This window comes from Acinonyx jubatus, chromosome D3 (assembly GCF_027475565.1).
Source record: "Acinonyx jubatus isolate Ajub_Pintada_27869175 chromosome D3, VMU_Ajub_asm_v1.0, whole genome shotgun sequence".
In the NCBI taxonomy this organism is placed as follows: Eukaryota; Metazoa; Chordata; class Mammalia; order Carnivora; family Felidae; genus Acinonyx; species Acinonyx jubatus.
In genome coordinates, this window is record NC_069392.1 from 21022622 (window position 1) to 21036558 (window position 13937).

The following is a 13937-nucleotide window of genomic DNA, read 5'->3' on the forward strand; positions in this document are numbered from 1 at the left end:
GGAGAGCATTGGTGTTTCAGAGGCTGCTCAGCAAATGAGAACCTGGGCTTTTGTTTTCCTCCCCTAAGTGTAACTTGGACAAGGCCTGGTCTGGAAGTACTGGAGGCTTTGGGGAAGTCAGAATGGTCCTCTAGGATCTTTCTGGTTCTGGAATTTAGTGTTGCCAGGATTCTGTTATCTTCCTGTGCTTTCACTACTTTTTATCCCATTTCACGGTGTGTTTGCTTAGAGCTCTGGGGTGAGAAGGGGTCTTAAGTCTCACTGAGGCTCAGAGAATGCTGTGGGCCTAGGCTGGGAGACTGCAAGGTGCAGCCCCTGTGCTGGAACCTGAGCCCTAGAGGACTGGAACTCTACATAGTGCACCCCTGCTGCCCTATTCCTGCTGTGCATTGGAAGTATCCAGCATTATGGAAGTCCACAAGGAGGGACCCTGCCCGTCTTCTGCCCCTATCCCTGCTGTGGCATCCCAGGTCTGTAGCTTGTCACAGAGCACTTGCAGAGTGGATCCAGATGAGAACAGGTGTTTGGGGCTTTGTATGCCACCATGTCCTGCTCCAGGCTGCCTGGGCTCAGCTGCCCATCTCTTCGAAAGCCGAAAGGCTCTTTCTTCCTGTTCCAAATGTTGCTTTAGAAATCAAATTCTCAGGGCGCCTGGGTGGCTTATTCGGTTGAGTGATTTCAGCTCGGGTACTATCTCACGGTTTGTGAGTTTGAGCCCCACATCAGGCTTGCTGCCTTTGGATCCTCTGTCCCTCTCTCTCTGACCCTCCCCGACTCATGCCTGCTCGCTCTCAAAAATAAATAGATATTAAAAAAAAAATTAAATTTTCAGTGATCAGAAGGAGCTAGGGTTGTACCCTTGTTCAGTGGCCTAGAGCATGAAGACTGAGCCTTCTGAGGCAGTCTGACCGCTGAATTTCACCGTTTGTTTGTTTTTTTGGGTTTTTTTTGGTGTTCCCCGTTCACTCTATCTCACCTAGAAAATGTCTCTTCATCCTATGTGGAGCGAGTGCTTGCAGGCATGGGGTGTAAGGTGCTGCCATCTACTGGGGTAGAAGGACACTGCATGAATCACTTCACAGCCTGGGGCCAGAGGGGAACTTTGCTTTTACTGAGTCTGGTCTCTTTGGGGGTCTATCCCAGATTTTGTGTGGCAGGGGATTTGTATGGTAGGAGTGTGTCTGCCTGGAGGAGGGGGGGGGTGTGTGGAGGTGGGGGCATCCTGTGCCTTCCAGGTGGGGTGTGGGAAAGAGCCAAGGACTTAGATGCCTTTTTGAGGGCTAGAAAAGGTAGCTGGCTTTCTGTTCAGTCCCAGGAAGCTGGCCCTGGGTGAGGTCAGCCACACGTTGAAGCCTGGGACTGCCCAGTTTGGAGTGAGGAGGAAGAATGGCCCCCAGGCCCCGGAGGTGTCGCCGGGAAATCCCGTGACTGGGCGGGGCTGGTTCCCTGGCCACAGCCCCTCCTCTTAAAGGGGCCCTGGGCCCAGTGGCTGGGTCTGGCCCGAGGGCGGAGCGTGACTGCTTCTGGTGTTCCCCGCCCTGGGTGGTCCGAGTGGCCAGAGCCAAGCCCCCGCCTGCCTGCCGGGGCTTCCTTTCCGAGTGGCGCCTCCTTGGGCGTCGGCGCCTGACACCCAGCGAGACCGGACTACCTGCTGGTGAGTGAGCGGAGCCCGTAGCGGGGCCGCCCTGGGTGCCGGTCGCCCCTTGGAGCTGCGGGGCCCTGGGCTGGAGAGCCCACCCCACAGTCTTCATCCCTTCACGGGCTTCTCCTGCCCACATGGTGGGTCACGGGCTGTCCTGGATGAGCTCACTTCCGCCAGGCCGGGCAGCATCTCCTGGCCCTCAGCCGGCCGGGAAAGGGAAAATGCTGGGGCTCCAAGTCCCCTCTTGCTCCGAAAGATTTCCTCAGTGACTGGCGCCAGTTAGGGAAGAAAGCTGCCCTGTTCTCAGTGGGACCTGTAGGTGTCCTCAGGGTCTCACCTGAGGGGCAGAGAGGGGGGTGACAAGCTGCCCTTCACAGAGCCCTATCCCCAAAGGAAGGTTCTTTTCCTTTCTGGGATTCTTAAATTTCTTAGAAGTCCCGTGCTGCGGGGAGGACTGTCCCCACCTCCAACCACCCTTCCCTGGCTGCTGGCTTGAAAGAAGTATCTCTGGGTCCTTCTCTTTCCTTCCTCTTCTCTTGCCCAAGGCTTCCCCAAGATGGCTCACCCATTTCACCTGGGGAGAATCCATTTTCCCTGTTCTCTGTTTTTGAAGTTTTGTCTGCTTCTAGTCCTGGAACACAGGGAGGAAGGGTTGGTGGTCCCACCTGGACACAGCTGTTTGTGTCATGGTTCAGGTGAGCTGGGTGGGGGGCTGGGGGTGTCGGGTAGTGGCCCTGCCTTCCAAGGTGGAAGCAGGCCCAGAAAGTCAAGCAGATGGACACAGAATTTGGGGAAACGGGGACACTGAGGCTTTGCTGCTGCGGCTTCAGGGGGAGTGACCCTGGCACCCAGTGAGAGTTCCGCTCAGGGAGCAAGAACAAATTTCTTAGGTTGTCTCTGGCAGGTTGTGTGCCTGGCTGCAAGGCCCTTGGTGCTCAGGGAGAGCTTATTGGGGGGCAGGGGACAGACAGTCTGACTCCGTCCCTGCCTTCCTGACCTTGTCCAGACTCAAACCTGAATCCATCAAAGTCCAAGGGAACCAGTCAGGAGCATGGCTCCCTGCCCCCACACCTGTAGTAACTGGTAACTGGCCTGGGTTCGTCCATCTGACTTCAGTTGGAACGTTCCATTCCACTGAGGGGGTTATTGTTGCCTTCATTACAGGTTGTGAGGGGACATGGCAGCACTGGTGGGGTGTAAATACCCAGAATAGCACGTCCAGACAAAGGTGACCCTCTACCTGGTCCTGTTGGGCCGTCAAATCTTCTCATAGGGACAGCAAGTGTCCGTGTGATTTGGGCTCTTTCAGAACTACTGACTCCACCCTGTCCCTGCTCTCTTGCCAGTGGGAGCATACCTCGGTGCTCCCAGAGTTTGGGTTTGGAAACGGAGGTGGGGTGTTGGGAGTCAGGTCTAGGGGATGAGACGACACCAGGTCTCGGGTGAAAGTGAGGCATGGTGTTTCTGAGCAGAGCAGAGTTCTGGGCCAGTGTTGCTACTATGATCTGAGCCTCGAGGGGGTGAGCAGGAGGAGTGACCCTTCCCATTTCCAGATAGCCAAACTGATAGCCACAGAGCACCTGTGACTTGCAAGGCCTCTCCCAGCTCTCAGGGTAGGGCAGCCAGGATTGCAGTAACTGGATTGTCCCCCTCCCCCACCAAAGCCTAGCTTCTGAGTTCCCCTGTTCAGTATGGCTGGTCCTTAGGCCTTGTGATAACTTTAAACTCCTACTGGTCACAGCTCACAACTCTTCTCCACAGAGTGTCCTTGAGATGGAGGAGAGAGGGAATGTAACTGTACTTCCCTTGCTTCAGGGAGTCCTGCTTTTGGGTTCCTCATCTGGGCCTGGCTCCAAGGAGCCAGAGAGTAAGAAAATTTTGGCTTGGGCTCCAAGGGTCATCGCAGGAATGGAGGGCAAGTGGGGCACCATAATGGGGAGGCCAGGAGCACTGTTGGCCTAGGAAGTGGCTCTGCCTTTGGGAAGAAGAAAGGAATGGGCCTTAGGGGAGCCCCTTTCCTCCATCCTGCAGCTTTGAGCTAGACAGAGGGTGCCAAGCCTGTTTTCTGGGGACAGGTGAATTCATGTCTGCTCCCTGGGGACCTTTTGGGGCCCATGCATGTTGATATGGAAGAAACTTGACAGTCTGGTCCCTGACCCATTTCAGAAGAGGAGGTAAGAGTGGTGGTGGAGGTAGGACTGAGGGCTCAGGACATCCTCCTGGCCCTGTGGGGGCAGTTTCTTAGAGTCTAGGATAGCAGCAACTTGAACTGGGCCCCCTTGAGCACCCTGCACTGCAGGAGGAAGGGTGAAGGCCCAGTTTACTGTGGTGGGCCATGAGGCCTGGCCAAGTCCCTGCACTGGGGGCCCTGGGGTAAATGAAATGGCAGAGGCATACACAGGAATCTGTTTTTGAGGACCTGAGGTTTTGGGTCTAGCTAGGTTTGTCTGTGGGCTCCAGCATGTGCCTTTCTGGCAGCATGCTGCAGTGGTCACTGCCCCATCTGGTAACATAGTGGGGGAAATAGGCAGGTTGAGACTGGGGTCCCCATCCTCTTGCACAAGGCCTCACTGGCCTCACCGGAAATCCCAGGTGTGCACTCAGTCTGAGTTTTCTCGAGTGGGGGCAAGAGCCTTGTCCTAGAAGTCAAGCACTTCAAGCACTGTGCCTAGTCCTGACTGCCTGTCACCCCTTTGGGCCTGGGGAGCTGACAGGAGGCCATTGTGGGGCCCCATTGCCTGGTGGGCCATGGAGGGGTGGGGTGTGTGCTCAGTACATGGGTGATATAGTTGAAGTGACCTGTCACAGATGGGAAAGTTAGGAGGCTCAGCATGGGTGAGGGACAGACACAGTGGTGTCCATGGGTCCCGGGGCCTGGCCCTTAGGTCAGAGGAGGCTCCTGTGCGTATCCGCTTCTGGCTGAGACCAGGTGCCCACCCATAGTGAGCTGTCCTTCCTGCCACTCAGGTGAGTGGCCTGGGGATGATCTCTGCTGGAGGGGTCTGGGTCCAGGGTGGCCAGGCCTTGCCACTTCCTTGGTCAGGGCTGGAAATCCATGCTTACTTTCGGATGTTACTCAACCTGTGCTGGCTCCCACTGCACACTACACTCCCAGGGATTTGACTCGCCAGGGACTGGCATTTTCACCTCTGGCTGAGGTGCCTTTGCCAGGGCATCAGACATTCACCCTTGTGTGGGTGGAGCCGGGTCTGAGTGGGGCCTCTTGTTCTGTTGTGAGTCAGTTGGCTGTGCGGGGGTCAGCATTTGGCCTGGGACTGCTCTGGAGCAGGCAGGTGGCCCAGCTTGGGGACAGAGTGGGTGGAGGGCAGGGGCCTGTGTCCGAAGCCTCAGGCCCCCACTGCTTCCCAAGCAGGTGTGACCAGTGCCTATCTTCACGATAGCCGCAACCTCTAAGCTGCGCCCAGTGAGCCACAGGACCCAACTGAGCTGGGAAGCGGCCCACCAGCCACCAGCTGACCTCTGCTGGGTCAGCTTTCTGCCTTGGGAGCTTCTGCATCTCTGCGTCTAAAGATGGTGGCAAGTGCCTGTCCTCTGTAGCCTGCAGTTGGGATTGGAGGCCAGGCTGGTTGGGTCCTTGACTATCCCTGGGCTCAGACAGCAACAACTGTGGAATGTTTGCTCTCCTTTCCTATTATCTGTGAGGGCCTGTGGGCGTGTCCTCCCAGATCACCAGGCAGGGCCAGAGTGCTGTCCACAGCAAAGATCGGAGTGAGGGGCTGGTTTAGGCTTCAGTCCTGGTTGGTATTCCCTCAGATCACGTCATGAGTGTGCTAATCTGCTGAGGAGGCCTTGGGGGGTCTGTGCCGGGATGGGAGGCTCTGACGCCTTGCTGTGGGGGGCTGGTGAGAGAGCTGGAGCAGGTCAGGTTTCCAGCGTCTGACCCCCACCCACCGTGTCTCTCTTGTCTTCCCGCTCCCTCATTCCTCAGATGCTGTTTTGTCACCTGAATGGAAAATGGGTCAGGTCCTGGTGAGGGAGGGGCCGCTCGAGCTGCAGACAGGCTGACGCTGGGTGCCCGCCTGGAGCACAGGGCTCAGATTCCAAGCTTGTGCTTCTTGCGCCCACAGGCGCCTGGTCCCTTCTCTGGCATTAGCTCGCTGCGCTGGAGGGGGCAGGTGGCCCAGCCTGGGGACAGAGTGGGTGGAGGGCAGGGGCTTGTGTCCAAGGCCTCAGGCCCCCACTGCTTCCCAAGCAGGTGTGACCAGTGCCTGTCTTCACGATAGCCCCAACCTCTAAGCTGCGCCCAGTGAGCCACAGGACCCAACTGAGCTGGGAAGCGGCCCACCAGCCACGAGGCGGCCAGCCTGAGGAGTGGTGACAGCGCAGGAGCTCCTGGCTGGGGGGAAGGGAGGAAGGAGGAGAAACAAAGGCGAGTGTGCCTGGCGCCGCCCACCATGTGTCAGTCAGAGGCTCGGCGAGGACCGGAGCTACCAGCAGCGAAATGGTGAGATGCTGCCGGCCGCGTCCTAACCTCACTGTGCCCCGCCACGACCTCCGGAAGGTCAGAGTTCACGTCCAGCGGCCCCGAGGTGGAGGTGGCGGCAGGGGGCAGGGGGATCAGCCCCCGAGGCTGGAGGGGCCCGGCCCGGGGGGCCTGAGTCGGAGAGCCCGCTTCAGGTACCTGGGGAGGCGGAGCGGGCTGGTGGCCTAGTGTCTGCTGCTCCCTAATTGCTGCTCCCAGGCCCCCACCCCCAGGCGCTCCCCACCCTGCTCTGGAGAGGTGCCACTCTTCTAGGATTGGTCCCTGGGCTTCTGCAGTGATCAGGGCGGGTGGGGGAAGCCCTGGGGACAGCAGGAGTTTGTTCAGCTTTGTTTGGCCCCTACTACCTTCCTGAACCTTTTGAAAACACAGTGGGGTGGGGTGGGTTGGGAGAGAATGAACGCAGGGAGTCTGGTGAGCTGTGGAAAGAGGCATCTTCCATTGCCATCATTGAATAGCAGGTGCCCAGCCATCAGCTTGGCTCTCCATTTTTTTCTTTTTGGTATCAGCTGAGATGCCTCTTTGTTCCTTGGTTTGTTCAGCAACTGGGGGCAGAGGACATGGCTTCTCTGAGAGTGGATGGGAGCCTCAGATTATCCAGTTGAATGCAGTCTTTTTGCAAATGAGGAAACTTAGGCCTGGGGACATTCTCAGAGCGGGTGGGAAGGTGGTCTTCTGATGGCTGCACTGGGGCTTCAGGAACATTTTCTAGTGCTTAGGCATGAGACCAGGGGACTTGGGTGTCCCTGTTGTGTCTCAGGAGGCCAGGGTTCTGGTGAAAAGGCCCACCCAGCCTCAGATCCCCGCAAGGCTGAGCCTGTGCTGAATGCACTGAATTTGGGCTTTGTTGAAAGGAGGGGTTTGGCTGAGGTGTGTGACCCCGGCAGACCTGGGAGGCGGTCTCAGGGTTTCTGGGGAGGTTCCCCCCACCAACCTCTGGGTCTGTTTTGGAGAACCTGATGTGATGTAGAAAGACCAGGCAGGTGGATGGAGCTGTAGCTGTTAGGGGTGTGCGTGTGTGCAGGTACACGTTCATGGGTGTTTTCTTTTGGGGTCTTGCCAGGCCCAATCCCTTAATTTATCTGATGAGGAAACAAGAAGCCCAGAGCCTTGAAGAGATTTTCCCAGATCCTGCAGTGCAATGGTAGCCGTAGCTCCCTGCTGCTCTGTGCTTCTGCACTGTTGGGGCTCCAGATCAGACTGTCTTCCTGGCGCCTCTGTGGGCAGAGCTGGCCCCAGGAGTTGGGGGCTGTGAGGCAGGCTGTGCACCCCGTCTTCCCCATGCTGCCCCTGATTCCTAGTCCTCCTAAGCTGGTAGGCAGGTGGGTGAGACTGGGATGTGAGTCTGCTGACCAGAGGCAGCTGAGCCCCCAACTCAGAATGGGCTTGTGTTGAGGGGCCATGGCAGTGCTGCTGGACTCCATAGAGAGGCAAACTTGCTGAGGGTGGGGTGGGGCCTCCCAGACCCTGACTGCTGACCTGGCTGTGCGCGGACATCTGCTCTGCAGGTTGCACTTCCCCCAGCTGGCACTGAGGCGGAGGCTGGGACAGTTGAGCTGTATGTCCAGACCTGCCCTGAAACTGCGCTCCTGGCCCCTGACGGTCCTCTACTACCTCCTGCCCTTCGGTGCCCTCAGACCGCTCAGCCGGGTGGGATGGAGGCCCGTGAGCAGGGTAAGTGTGCACAGACTGCTGGCCCGGCCGTCCTGGGCGCAGGCCTGAGGTTGGGACCCAGGACACGGAAACAGAGAAAGAAACAGTTGTCAGATTAGAGGTGATGATGTGGGTGCTGAGCCCCCTGGTTGGTCATCTTGACAGGCGAGTTGGTTGGGAAGGCCAGGCTGGTTGGTGGCCCTGAGGGCTTGCTGTGCACCGCCTGTTTTCCTTGCCTGCATTTGTGCCATTTAGGGGCTCTGTTTCTGAGAGGAACCCACACTGGGCATTCAGAAAATGGTGTCTGATTCCCTGGGTTCAGGTAGAAGAGAGCTCAGAGGTGATTTTGAGAAGAATGTGAATCAATTCCAGGATGCCAGAGGGTGATTCAGGAAGGCTGGTGCCTGTCTGGGCCCCTTAGGGTCTGGATGCCTTTGAGGATGTAGGAGCCCAGGCAGAGCTGGATGAGGGAGCGACCTGGCCACCATTCCCTAGAGGGCCGGCTCCCTTGCCCTGGGCTCTCTGGGCAGGCTGACCCCAAGTAGGGCACCCTATGCTGAGACGGGCACGTCAGCTGTGAGGAGTTTGGGGAGCCATTAGCTCAGTGCACTGTAGAGGTGTTTAAAGTTGGAATGAAATTATACTTACACCGCCGGGACTTGGTGTCTAGGTCGGGCTGACAGGCAGCAGCTGCCAATTAGAGGCAGGTCCCACTGTGGCAGCGGCACCTGGGGTTTAAGAGGCGCTCCCCCTCCAGGTCGCCTGGCCCTGGGAGTTTGGCCCGCGGTGCCAACAGAGACAGCTGGGGCCGATTCCCCTGTGCCTCGGGGCAGCAGCCCCAGGTGCAGACAGCTTTGTGGACCAGTCTCTCACAGTAGAGTGCCTCGGAGCTCAGGCAGGCTGGGTAGGGCGCAGCTGTGTCCAGGGGTGCTTGCCGGCTGGGGTGGGGGTGACAGTGATACAGTGCATCCTCATATGAAAGTCCCCGACCTTGTGCGGGCCATATTCCCTCCGCTTTCTGTTTGGACCAGAATGTGTGCTTTGGGCTGTGAACTTTCGCCTGCACCCAGGGTCCTGCCCCTTTCTGCCACAGCGTCTCTGTGCAGGTATCAGAGCCATTTATGCTCCTCCTTTCCTTAAGAAGTGAGACTGTGCTGGCCAGTTTCTCCTGGGGACCAGGGCAGTTGCTGTTAGACCTGTGTATAAAATGACTGAAATACTGAGTTTAGGTCACTGTGTCACAGTCTCGGCCAGTATTTGGTCTGTGAGAATATTTGGGAAGCTCAGTCTGGTTCCTAGTAGGAAACAACCACATCACAAAGCCATCGCGGGTGCCCAGGTGGCCAGAGGTGGTGGCTGACTGGGGGGTGGCAGGGGGCACGCAGGGCGGCCCACTCATCTGCCTGTCTGTGGCCTGCAGGTGGCCCTGTACAAGTCAGTGCCGACGCGCCTGCTGTCGCGGGCCTGGGGCCGCCTCAACCAGGTGGAGCTGCCGCACTGGCTGCGCAGGCCTGTGTACAGCCTGTATATCTGGACCTTCGGGGTAAACATGAAGGAGGCCGCCGTGGAGGACCTGCACCACTATCGCAACCTCAGCGAGTTCTTCCGGCGCAAGCTGAAGCCGCAGGCCCGGCCCGTGTGTGGCCTGCACAGCGTGGTGAGGCCCAATCCTGCCCTCCACTCCTCCCTCCAGAAACGGGATTGTCACCTGTGTCTTTGGGAACCAGTCCCGGCAGCCTCCACTGGTGGCCCATGGGTACTCCTCTCAGGCTGGGGGAGTCCCCCTGCCTCCCTTAGTGGCAAGCCTTTCTCTGCCCTTTCAGATCAGCCCATCGGATGGGAAGATCCTGAACTTTGGGCAGGTGAAGAACTGCGAAGTGGAGCAGGTGAAGGGGGTCACCTACTCGCTGGAGTCGTTCCTGGGTCCACGCATCTCCACAGAGGACCTGCCCTTCCCTCCAGGTGGGTTGGTGCCTGGTGGTGGCCCCCACGGCCCTGCTGCAGCAGTGCTGGGCTGGGTGTCCGGGAGAAGGACGTGAATGGGTTGGGGAGGGAAGGGCCAGGAATCACTGTGTGGAGCTTCATGGCGTCCCTGGAGCCCACGTCCAGACTACACAGGCTCAGGTGCTTGTCTGAGAGCCTGGCCCTCGTGTCTGCCCCCCACAGCTACCCCCTGCGGCTCCTTCAGGAACCAGCTGGTCACTCGAGAAGGCAATGAGCTCTACCACTGTGTCATCTACCTGGCCCCCGGGGACTACCACTGCTTCCATTCTCCCACTGACTGGACCGTTTCCCACCGGCGCCACTTCCCAGGTTGGCCAGAGCCTCCCGCTTTTTGGTGTCAAGGGACCGGGGCTCCACATTTGGGGTGCTGAGGTGGGGAGGTGACTGCTTTAGTCCGGCTGGATGTGGGCAGCAAGGTGCAGCCTGGGGTCTAGCCCACTCTGCATTTGGAATGATATGGGTGGACATGGGACTCTGGGAGGCTGGTCTTCTTGCTGGGTGGGGAATAACAGTGTCCCTACCCCCACAGGCTCCCTGATGTCCGTGAACCCCGGCATGGCCCGCTGGATCAAAGAGCTCTTTTGCCACAATGAACGGGTGGTCCTCACCGGGGACTGGAAACACGGCTTCTTCTCGCTGACGGCCGTGGGGGCCACCAATGTGGGCTCTATACGCATCTACTTTGACCGGGTAAGCAGAGCCAGGCCCAAGGGCTGGGCCACTTGGAGTTCCCTCACCTCCTCTTCCATGCAGCCAGATCTATTGGGACTGTAAGTTCTAGATGGGCCCCTGCTAGGCCTGGCTCTGCTGAGCAGCTGCCCTGAGGAAGGGCTGGGTCCTGGGCTCCTGCTCTGCCAGCCCCAACCCCAGATGTGCTGCCACTGGCTCATCTGGAGGTGGTTAGAGAGGGAGGGGGTTAACCTCCCAGCCTGCACTTTGCCTCTGCTGGGAACCCAGCAAGAACATTGAGCTCAGGGTGAGGCGTGCTGCTTGGAGGCTGAGCGTGTGAGAGGGTGGCCACTGCCTGTCCTTCCCCGGGAGCTGCCTTTCTTGGTGTCAGCTTGTGACTGCGCCTCACCCACCCTGGATGCTGGAGGAGAGTTGGGTCTGATTCCTCTGTCTTTCTGGGTCCCAGTTCACAGCTGATACTGGGGACTGTGGTTAGACCTGGCCCATCAAGTCACTGTCCCTAGCTCCCTTTCCAGTCTGGGTTGGGGACAGGCAGCAGAGGTATGTTCCGAGTCCAGGAGCAGACTCCACATGCTGTGCCTCTGGCCTCCCACAGGACCTGCACACAAATAGCCCGCGCTACAGCAAGGGTTCCTACAATGACTTCAGCTTCGTGACGCATGCCAACAAGGAGGGCATCCCCATGCGCAAGGGAGAGCACCTGGGCGAGTTCAACCTGGGCTCTACCATCGTGCTCATCTTCGAGGCCCCCAAGGACTTCAACTTTAAGCTGAAAGCTGGACAGAAGATTCGGTTTGGGGAGGCTCTGGGCTCCCTCTAGAGCCTCTCTCCTGGTGGTGGCTACTGTGGGAGCTTTTTCAAACAGAAACAGGAGGGTCTTTTAGAGGGGAGCCTCCGCGGCTGGTCAGGGAGGGGTCTCAGGGCTGTGGAGTCTGACCAGGCAGGACCTGGGTGACTAGTTTCTGCTGTCCCAGAGATGTAGATGAGGTCAGAGCCCCTGTTGACCCTGGACCTATGTGGTCCCCCCTTCCCACTCTAAAGAGAAAGAACATGTAGGCCAAGATGATCTCAAATTCCCTTTTGGAGATTTTTTTAATCTGTATAAACTGGAGACCCTGTGTCTCCTGGCTGGGTGTTCAGTTGGTCTTGATTTCTGTTGTAAGACAGAAGTGGTTATGTATCCCCAGCACTGCTTTTTGGCCTCCCCTTCTGCCTTTCCTGCACTGACTGGGCTGTGCTGCCCCCAGAGCAGGGCCATGTGGCCTTTAACACAACTGCTTTCTGTTCCCAATTCATCCCACCCTGCTTGTTTGGGAAAAGCTGTCTCTCTGCACTTGTGGCTGAATGCATCATCCTGGACTCTGCCAGTGTCTTCTGAGGGGGTCTAATGGCATGGCGCTTAGCAGGTCCCATTGAGTGACCTTCCGGAGCTGGCAAGTCCTCTTTCCAGTAAGCAAGACCAGTTACTGAATCCCCTGAACGGTGTCCAAAGTGAATGGACAGGCAGGCAGGGGTGACCTATGGGGGCCAGGGGAGAGCTTGTCCCCCACTCATATCCAGACCCACATAAAACATGGTAAGTTGCTGCTGTTGATTCAGGGGCTTGTGTTGGAAGCAGAGGAGGAGCCTTGGTGTATTGGGAGGGGGCGGGTCCGTGCCTACCACACCTGTCCCCAGGTAACAGGTACACAATCCTTAGGGAGCCACCGACAGTGGGACCAGGGTTCAGGTTTCCTGGGGACGCTGTGAATTTCTCCTGCAGGAGAAGCCATTTGAACTCTTTCAACTGTATCAGTAGCACAGTATTTTTGTATGAAAAGTGGGAGACTTCTGAACAGTAATTCATTTAATCGCAACATTTTGAAATAAAAAATAAAACTCATTGCAGCTTTGCGTTCTGTTCCTGGAGGTGGGCTGAGGCCTCCCTGGGGCAATGACTAGCACAGAGCCCGCCGCAGGACCTGGACGCGGGCGATGCAGGAACGAATGGGTTGGCGTTGGGCCTGGAGCTCAGAGGCCAGCTGCTGGATCTGCAACTCCACCTGGGGGACGGGAGGCTGAGCTGAGACAAAGCACAGCCAAGGGAGCTGTCCCAGGGCTGCCTGGGGTCTCACCTCCTGCAGTTCTTCCTGCACCTGCTGCTCTGCTTCATGGTCCTCAGGCCTGGGCTCCTCCTGGCTCAGTTCCAGCCACCGGCGCAGGCTTCTGGCTTGCCGCTGGCAGGACCTGAGGGAGTGAGACATCTGCTGCCAGCCTGGCCAGGCCCTTGGCAGTGCCTCCAGCTAGGGAAGCAGCACATCTGCTACTTCTGGTTGGGACAGGGAGGGTTCTGTTCCTCTGTCAGCTTCCACCACCAGCTCAGGCAACTCAGGTGGGCCCTGGTGGAACTCCTCCCCATCCCTGCTCCTGGGCGTGGGGGGAGACAGGCTCTGGACCTGGATCACAGACAAGACAGGACAGCCCCCTGTGCACAGGCCTGTCTTTTCTGCACCTTCATCGTGCACAGTCACTGGACCGCTGGCCTCGCACTTGACTTAGGTGGAAAGTTTTGCTCCCCTTTATCCTCTGTCCCACAGGTGAGGCAGACCTGAGCTGGACTGAGGGACAAAGGTGCCACGTGTGGGGGGTGGGCACAGGCAAAACACCCCAAGGAACCTGGCAGCCAGTTCTGGGGACACGGCTGGGGTTTTTCTGGGTCTTACGAGAGGTTCTGCTTCATGGTCTGGTAGTCCTGCAGTTGCTGCTGGATGCCCTCAAGCTCGGCCTCCAGGTCAGTATGGCCCATGGTAACAGGAGAATAAGCTTGATCTTGGTCACCCTCCCGGCTACGCCACGGCTGGATGGAGGGATTCCGGGCAGGGGCCTGAGCGCTCACAGTGTGGACAGGCCTTAGGCACACACCTGTGCCTGCAGAGCCTGGCCCGGGCCCAGTGCCTGTGAAGTCCCCAGGAAGCAGCAGGTGGGGGTGGGGGACACTGGCTGCAGATGGAGAGGCCTGGGGCACAAGCCCAGGGGTGATGGGCTGTGTAGATGCCTGTAAAGGGAGGACAGATGAGCAGGAAGGAAGGCTGGGGAGGGGCACCCAGGCTACCCACTGCAGGGGTATGGGGAGGTGAGGCCACAGGACTTGACCTAGCCAGCTCACCTAGTCTGGCCCTGGCTCTGCCCCTTTCTTAGGACCTGATAGGAGGACGTCCCACAAGCAGCTCAAGGAACACTCCACACCTGTGCAGGCCAGTCCCGCCCCTTCCCCAGAGCCTGGCTCTTTACCTCCCCAAGCAGCTGTTTTACCCTCCCCTCACTCTGAGCGGCGATCCTGCGCTTCAGGGAGAAAAGTGGTCAAAGGCAACTATCCTCGTCAAACCCCACACCTTCCGTTCCTTTCTGGTGACGACTGACCAGCTCTCTTCGGGCACCAACTCTGGGGGTGTCCCAACCCTGCTGCCG

The 13937-nt window shown here is 58.3% G+C and overlaps 2 protein-coding genes and 1 long non-coding RNA gene across 15 annotated transcripts in view; 1 reads left to right on the forward strand and 2 right to left on the reverse strand.

Moving 5' to 3' along the window:
- The window catches only part of PISD (phosphatidylserine decarboxylase), a 35619-nt gene extending 23247 nt beyond the window's left edge, over positions 1-12372 (forward strand). For 4 of the 13 annotated variants that reach the window (XM_053206033.1, XM_027050733.2, XM_027050735.2 and 1 more), the window contains 6 exons: positions 7652-7817; positions 9217-9453; positions 9620-9758; positions 9963-10109; positions 10330-10490; positions 11086-12372. In XM_053206033.1, the coding sequence (XP_053062008.1) occupies positions 7652-7817; positions 9217-9453; positions 9620-9758; positions 9963-10109; positions 10330-10490; positions 11086-11310 (1075 nt within the window). In that variant the 3' untranslated portion in view covers positions 11311-12372. Of the gene's footprint in view, positions 1-1232; positions 1655-2199; positions 2338-2368; positions 2871-5015; positions 6108-7651; positions 7818-9216; positions 9454-9619; positions 9759-9962; positions 10110-10329; positions 10491-11085 lie in introns of those variants that run through there. The other 9 variants (XM_053206035.1, XM_027050734.2, XM_053206037.1 and 6 more) reach the window with 8 other exon arrangements.
- On the reverse strand, positions 1091-2722 carry LOC113596645 (uncharacterized). Its single transcript, XR_003417451.2, has 3 exons — positions 2640-2722; positions 2208-2273; positions 1091-1979 (listed from the first exon to the last, which is right to left on the reverse strand). It is a non-coding gene; the product is annotated as an uncharacterized LOC113596645 (long non-coding RNA).
- Positions 12319-13937, reverse strand: part of SFI1 (SFI1 centrin binding protein) — a 103349-nt gene continuing 101730 nt past the window's right edge. The window contains exons 31-33 of the mRNA XM_015081480.3: positions 13193-13524; positions 12605-12716; positions 12319-12532 (exon numbers count right to left, since the gene is read on the reverse strand). Coding sequence (XP_014936966.2) covers positions 12428-12532; positions 12605-12716; positions 13193-13524 — 549 coding nt within the window. The 3' untranslated portion in view covers positions 12319-12427. The remainder of the gene's footprint in view (positions 12533-12604; positions 12717-13192; positions 13525-13937) is intronic.